The sequence below is a fragment of the Amaranthus tricolor genome, chromosome 16, assembly GCF_026212465.1.
Source record: "Amaranthus tricolor cultivar Red isolate AtriRed21 chromosome 16, ASM2621246v1, whole genome shotgun sequence".
Taxonomy (NCBI): Eukaryota; Viridiplantae; Streptophyta; class Magnoliopsida; order Caryophyllales; family Amaranthaceae; genus Amaranthus; species Amaranthus tricolor.
Window position 1 is genome coordinate 19,152,213 of NC_080062.1, and position 7,567 is coordinate 19,159,779.

General features: G+C 34.3%; 1 protein-coding gene across 1 annotated transcript; it reads left to right on the forward strand.

Moving 5' to 3' along the window:
- The first annotated feature begins 247 nt into the window (after positions 1-247).
- On the forward strand, positions 248-1,121 carry LOC130802666 (embryogenesis-like protein). Its single transcript, XM_057666676.1, has one exon. The coding sequence runs from the start codon at positions 364-366 to the stop codon at positions 844-846; it is 483 nt and encodes a 160-aa protein (XP_057522659.1). The 5' UTR covers positions 248-363; the 3' UTR covers positions 847-1,121.
- Positions 1,122-7,567: the final 6,446 nt, after the last annotated feature.

Sequence of the window (7,567 nt, forward strand, 5' to 3'; positions counted from 1 at the left end):
GCGGTTTACCATGGACCAAACCGCCACATGAGATGACGGTTTTCCTTGAACCAAACCGCCACTTCATGTGGCGGTTTAGTGCTTAAGGTAAACCGCCATTTCAAGTGCCTGTTTGGTTTGAAAAATTTTTTTTTAAAAATAATTTTTCACGTGGACGGTATTTTCCCATTTAATGCAAAGTGGGAATATGTTTTATTTTAAGCAATATATGGGAAAAGTTTAACTTTATATTAAAAGTAAATGTTTCCCTGTTCTGCCTTCCGAAACCGATCAAGCCTCGACTTGTGAATTCAGTTTGTCACAAAACCCTCCTCCTCCTCTTTCCCTTTTCTGCCACTTCCTTTGAATTTGAAGCCATAAAATATGCATCAAAGATCATCACTTTCACTCTTCAACTTACTTCGTAGATACCCTTTTCTCCAATCTACAAAACCCACTTCTTTTCTGTTCAAATTACTTTCCCTGATTTCTACCCATTCAAAATCCCCTAATTCATCCAAACCCATTTCGAATTTCTCCAATTCCAATCACTCTACCATCTTAATCTCTCATTTGAGGAGATATAGTGGGGATGCAGCTGATGATTTTGACAAGCTTAAGATAATCGATGAGATTAACTTGAAATTTGCTGAAGCAAGAGAGGAGATTGAGGCAGCTATGGAGTCTAAAGAGACTGTTTACTTCAATGAAGAAGCTGAGTGTGCTAGAGTGGCTGTTAAGGAAGTGCTGGATATGTTTGATGGGTTGTTGGGGAAGTTGCAGGCCAAAGATAAAGAAGCTTTGCAGAGGTCTATGGGACTCAAGATGGAGCAGCTTAAGGCTGAGCTTCAGCAATTGGATGATTGAATTTCATTCATTTTTGAGGTTTGAGTTTTTAGCTTCAATGATAGTGCTTATGGTTATTTATAACAAGGGTAACATTGCATACATTGGACCCTCTTCCATTAATGGCATTGGGTAATGTATTATTGATGTTGTTGGATGATAGTGCTTATTTTTATTGAGAGTAATCCTAATTATGTGGATTATTCTGCAAGTAGTTATGTTAGTTGCCCAGGAAATTCTTGTGAAACCCATCATCTAACAAGTTTTCTTTTCAATAGGGAAATAATTTGTCTTTAGCAATATATTGTTGTTTGATTCATTGGTGTCAGTTGCATATGGATGTTTAAAGCACAACTTAAAGTTTTTGAGTGCTGCTTGTTGTTGATACTAAGATAATGGGGTCTTGGATGTTATGGTTGATTAAAAGTAGCATGTCTTAGGTTGTATTATGTTTGTGTTTATAATTGAATGTTCATCAATAAGGGCCTACATTGCATTTTAATTTCAAGAATGATGAATCATACTTGGCACATGATTCTTATGGTCGCAACTTATATAACTTAAGAGTATTGACTTAGAATTAGAGAACATTTACAAAGAGAGTTATTGGAGTGTAGTGTTGTGGATATATGAAGTTTTATCCATGTTTGTATCATTTTGAGGGTATACAATATTACCAAAAGAGAGAGAGACACATCCCACCCTGTGTAACATAATTCGCCAAATAATTTGCCTTTTCAAATTGCAATTTGCTCAAATTGGCTTAAAAATAACCAAAAAATGACCATCTATTGCCTTCTCTGATTCATGATTTGTGACACTGCTCATGGGATAAGTGCAACTATGCAAGAACCGTAGAGAACAACTATATGCCATGCACAAAGGCTTACTCAAGTGCACACTGTTATTTGCGTTTCCATACTGCCATTTTTTGAGTTCAAAGTAATCCTAATGTAGGCATATGCTAATGTTAAGTTATCTAGGATTATTATTTCAAGTACAACTTTATTTGTGTTTGGATGATGCCCACATCGCCGTGAATCGATGTGATCCTTCATGAAACATGTTGTTCATCAAGTGTATTCATAACATCCAAACACTTCGCATGTGAGTGCACTTCCATCATTGTTGGTCTTTTGTCTGAATAAGGAGGGTTGTTGAAGGATAGTGTTAACAAATATAAAACGTAATCACGTTTTTATGACACGAGCCCCATATTTTTGGTGATAAGGCTTTGACATTGTTGTAATCACATCCTAAGTTATTATATTTGTAATTGCAAAACTACCTCTTTATTCTCCTGTCTACACCCTTTTGTGTTGCACGGATTCAGATTCGCAATTCGCTAATTGGAAGTTTTTTTGTTTGCTCGATTAGGTAGTTTGATTTGATATTCGATCATGATTCGTTCATTTGGCTTGCTAGTATTTTTTCATGATATTTTATTTGAAACTTCAAAAAATAGGTACAAAATAATGCCGTATGATGAACAAAATATTAAATCGCACATTAACCTAAGATAAACAAATAAACTTAAGCTTTTAAATCCCTTATTTAAATTCCATTAAAAGAAAAGAACTTTAAGAAATTAAGCTTACTGTTAAATGTCCATTAATCTATTTCTCACTGGCCATTTGGCTCGTATCCATTATTTAATTCCTTAAAAAAAATACAGTCAAGGAGTCCACCCCCATTTAGAAACCCCAAACACTTTCTGCACTCAGCCTCTTTGTTTCTTGTAGCTTTTTCTCGCAGATGCTTTCATTACATTCATCTTCATGTGTTGAGAAGAACATCCCAAGCTTTTTAATGGCGGCGACACTTGCATATGAGATTTCATCTTCTTCTCCTTCTCCTTTTCTTTTTTGTTTTCTTATCTTCATTTCTCTTTTATTATCTGGATCGGTGGTTTGATCAATTTGAATTGCAAACGAACCTCGATTGGGGTTGATCGAATCCAATAGGGATTCGTGGGTACAATCGCCAAATCATATGACAATGATGCAAACTCACAATAACAATGTATACTAGATAGGTTTGTTGTAGAATCAATTTAATTAAACTCGAATTAGCCAAGTTTGGCCCTAATTCTACTTAATAGCAATACACAAACTCACAACAATATCATCTTTCAAATAAGCACATCAAAATTTTAACAATAAAGATTTTTAGGTTACTTCACTTCACCTCCAGAGTTCTCTTTTCCCTATATGGTTTACTTCACCAAATTTATCAATATTTTGACTTCATTCCACTACATTTATCCTATGTTTTACTCAAGAGGTCTCTTCTCCGTAGATAGTTCTTCTAAGTTTTCAAAATTAATTTTGAACCATATTATAGTCATATACTAATGATAAATTAGGCGTAAATTACCAAATATAACCGACTTTCTCGCATTTTATCTTCAATATTTGAAACGTTGTGACTGTTTCTTTTGTCTTCATTTCAAATTTGATCCTTTAGAATAGGTCCACTTGTCAATCTTAACATATGCATCTCATCTACCCCTATTTTTTACAACGATCTCACCCACTAAAAGATGTTTGAAATAAGTTATAGAAGTACTATTCTAACTTCGAAATATAATGCAACACTGTTGTATCTCTAATTATTCTCAGCTAAAGGTATTCGTTGGCGACATATGGTTTTGCTTACTCATCTATTTTATGCAATTTCTTGGTCATTTGGTTCAATGAAACTTGCAAGACCATTCTATCTCATAACCTCTATTGTTGCCTTCTTTTGTGGCATCTAAGGTTTGAATAGTTGGGAGTGGAGTTAGAAACATGGAGTGTGAGCTAGATTCTAATGTATGAACTATGAACCCCTAGTTTACGTCTTAAACTAGGTCCATTTGTACTCAATCCATACACTTTGAGAGAACTTTATTGAAGGTACCTAGAGGCTAGAAGTGCATTTATGAACTAATTAAAGCACTCCTAGTTAGCTACCAATTCGGTTCAATAAATCTTCATTGCAAAGATTAAACTTCATCCAGTGAGGACTTACTCTTTAGAACCTAATCATTGAATTATAAATGAGTGCTAGGGCTGATTAGATTAATTGGCACACCATAGAAAGGGTCATACTGTAAAATATTTTGTGTTTATCTGTCATAGGTCCAAAAACACAAGAGAGAACCCAGCACAATGAAGTCAGCAAACTCCATTGAAATTCACCTACTTTAGACATAGACATGGCTAGCAAGCAAGTGAGGAAAGGAACTATGGTCTCAACAACAATATAGGAAATACAGGACAGAATGTTTTGCGATAGTAGTACATAGGCAAAGCTGTAATTGTGAGAAATTTACTGGAATGCTTAGGGTAAAATGAAGCAGCTTTTGTAAATATAAGGGTTAATATTATGTCTGATTTTGTGTAAGCCTTTTGGCCTTTCTGGAATGACAGCCATTCAAAGTGCTTAGTGAATGAAATTACCACCTTTCCGCTGCTTCATTTTCACTGCTATTGACACCACCACAGCTATTGACACCACCACCAGCCACCCCCACCGTCACTGCATGACATCATCCTCTGAGTAAAATTATGGACAAATATCTGTCATTTTGCAAGTACATTTAAATATTACTACTTTATTCCCACTCCCTTCATTAAAATCTTGTCCCTGCTGCTATTTATTCTCCCCAAGGCTCCAGTTATATTGTACCTTTGTACTACATGATTACGTGACTGGAAATATCCCACTTTACTCGTCACTTTCTTCCAGCATTTAAGTGAGCTTGTTAAAACTAAGTTTTTCCCTCATCCACTAAACATTCAAGTTTCACTAGGTATCATCAGGTAACTACTAGTTTGCTTATAAATTAAAGTATTAAACCCTTAACTAAATTCTCTATCATTGACATCCATGTACAGTATTCTAGCCTCATGTCATTACTGTTATATTAGCTCCTAAAACAACAATCTCATGTTGAAGTACTTTTCTGTTTCCGATTGAAGGAACTTCTGAACTAAAATCACTAGTTACTGTCATAGTGTCATCTGCATTGCTTGAGTTGCAGTTATTCATGCAAGCATGTGCCTACTATTTGAGCACCTGTTTGTTGCCCTGACAGCAAGGCTTTTCAGACTGGCTTCTTCTTTCTTATGGTCAATGGAGGTTCGCAAAAATAGCTTTCATTTTATCATGTATCTCACCTGTTTAAGAGAGAAATTCCTTGAAATTTATTTTACTAGTATAACAGGCATTCTCTTGATTATTTCTTTACGTCATGTAATTAGATGCATATAAAAAGTTTGTTCTATTTTTTATGATCACAATGTAATATTACTACCTGTTCTTTTATATTCTAAGATGAGTAAGAAATATAGGGTAGGCAATCCCTCTTTGTCAGGAAAATATATCTTTGGAATATCTTGCCCATTGCTTCTGCATCTTACGCTAAATGTATTCCTTCTGAGGGAGTGTTTATTAATTTTCATTTAATATCTCTTAAATTTTTTTGGCAATGTGGCCATGGAAAATATATGACGGCATAGTCTATGATTTTCTTTTTTATGGATCGAATGAAGAAGTGAGCTTGTTTCTTTTGCTATGTCATAAACTGCACAATTTTTCTCATAACTTATCCCAATTCTAACAAATGAACTTTGATCTTCAGTTTATTTAACTTCTTGAAATGCCTTGTTGTGATGTTGCTAGGCGCTAGCTTCATTTAGATAATGATGTCTTTTTTCCCCCATTTTATTCCTTGAATGCAATTGTGGATAGGAGGACCGAAACTGCACTCATTAGTTGCTATTTGAATTGCCCTTACTATTTGAATTATAATGTGATAAGCTGTCTACAAACTGCATTCTACATACGATCATGTAGCTGCTGAATTTTGAGTCCTTGCTTGAGTTGTGCAACCTCTTTTCTTTTTTTCTGTTTTTTAGGATCACACAGGCTGTTGAAATTAACCTTTTCTCATGGAATCATCTAGGTAGAATTTTCATTATTGCACATTTGAGCACATCAATCGTGGGATGATTTAGATTGGTTGGTTTTAAGTCTTTCTTATGATATGAGATATGCAATATTAATTTTCTTATTATTGGTAAATTGAAAACCTAGAAAGTTGGCGTGGGACTAGGGGGATCCCCAGATTTCTAGGGGGATGAAACTCTATCCTTAGACCTCTGGGGATCGGAAGTGAGGCCTATAGATGGTTGATGAATGTTTGGAGTGGTAGATAGAAAGATACTTAAGGTTTTCCCTCTTACCACCATTTTTCTGAATATTTGTGTGAAATGTAAGTGAGCCATGTCTGAAATTGTATGAAGATCTCCTCTTATATCCCATTCCCAACTAATGGATATTAATTTGGTTGGTAATGTTTCTAAAAGACCAAAGAGAGCCTTTTTTTGATTTTATAGGTTAAACAATGAGATAAATTTGGAATAAAAGTATGTGAAGTTGGAATGAGTGATGCAATCTTGGAGATTGAGTTCCTCATCAATATATGTAACTTGTCATTGTGTACATGTTTAAGTGTTGAACTTAGCTATTTTATGAATATTTTGTATAATTTTGGTCCGAAAAGGAGTAATCATGGTATCAGACCAATGTCAAAGTATGGAGGATCCGACACAAGTACATAAGGTGAAACAAAAGTCTGAGTAACATAAGTACTCTTTTATTCCTGTTCCAACCATGTAAGAAATCATGAAAGCATAAAGGCTGCCATTGACAGAGCTCCAAAGAAGGTAAGAAAAGTACCAATTCATTACATAAAGAGAAGATAAAATTCTGGTATCTAACAAGAGAGACAGAAAATAGTAAGATTTAATGAATCTGATGCCTAAAACTACAATTGTCTAATTTATACAAAGAAGGGAAAAAGGTAAATTTCATTAACATTTGGGACAGCAGGTTCAGTATTAGGGCATGAGCTATGAGGGGGACTTGGATTGTGGAGGTGTATATTTGACTTGTTTGATCAGCTGAAAGTGTTACTCTTGTTGTTGGCATTTAAGCTATCATGTTTGATAAAGTATGTATTCGTTATGAGTTTATTAGAGAAAAAGGGAAAATGTGAGTGAACAAGCTTAAAGCTAATGAAAAAAGTCAACCAAGTTAGTGAGTAAGCCTCTTTATTTGGCGTAATAGTCAATTTTTTAGCTAGATGAAAAGCCATTTACTAAAGAAGTTTTTGACTTTTTGACCAGTAAAAAGTCTACTTAAAAGTCATTTACCATACACCGTGTGAGTTGTCAAACATTTAGAATATTGTGGCCATGTAAGTGATATGATATGTGGTCTATTACAGACATGAACAATTGAGATGGTTTGAAAGTGAGTATGATTTGTTTGATGGTCTACAAGTATAACAGACATGAACAAGGCACTTGCTATGTTTGTGAATCTTGTGTTATCTCTGAATTATATATTCATTCTGTGGAGTAACATACAATCACGTCATCGGCTATTCATCAATTATTCAATGTCTCTTTCATTATACTGTCGCTTACATTTGCATCTTACTATGTCTCCTTATTTTGACACATTACTAGTAAGGTGGGACGCTGGCTTCTTATGTTCTTTCGTTATTAGTTTAGATGTTCAAATGATACCCGACCAAAATTTCAAATCAAAATCGAAAGTTAACCGACCGAAAATGTGTTATTTTTTAGGTTTTCCTAATCATGATTTTTGGTAGTAGTAGTAGTAATAATAATAATAATAATAATAATAATAATAATAAAATATATTATCAAAAAGAATTTAAAAATGA

What these genes read in the sequence shown, in the direction of transcription:
- LOC130802666 (XM_057666676.1), top strand. Translation starts at nt 364, where the DNA reads ATGCATCAAAGATCATCACTTTCACTCTTCAACTTACTTCGTAGATAC.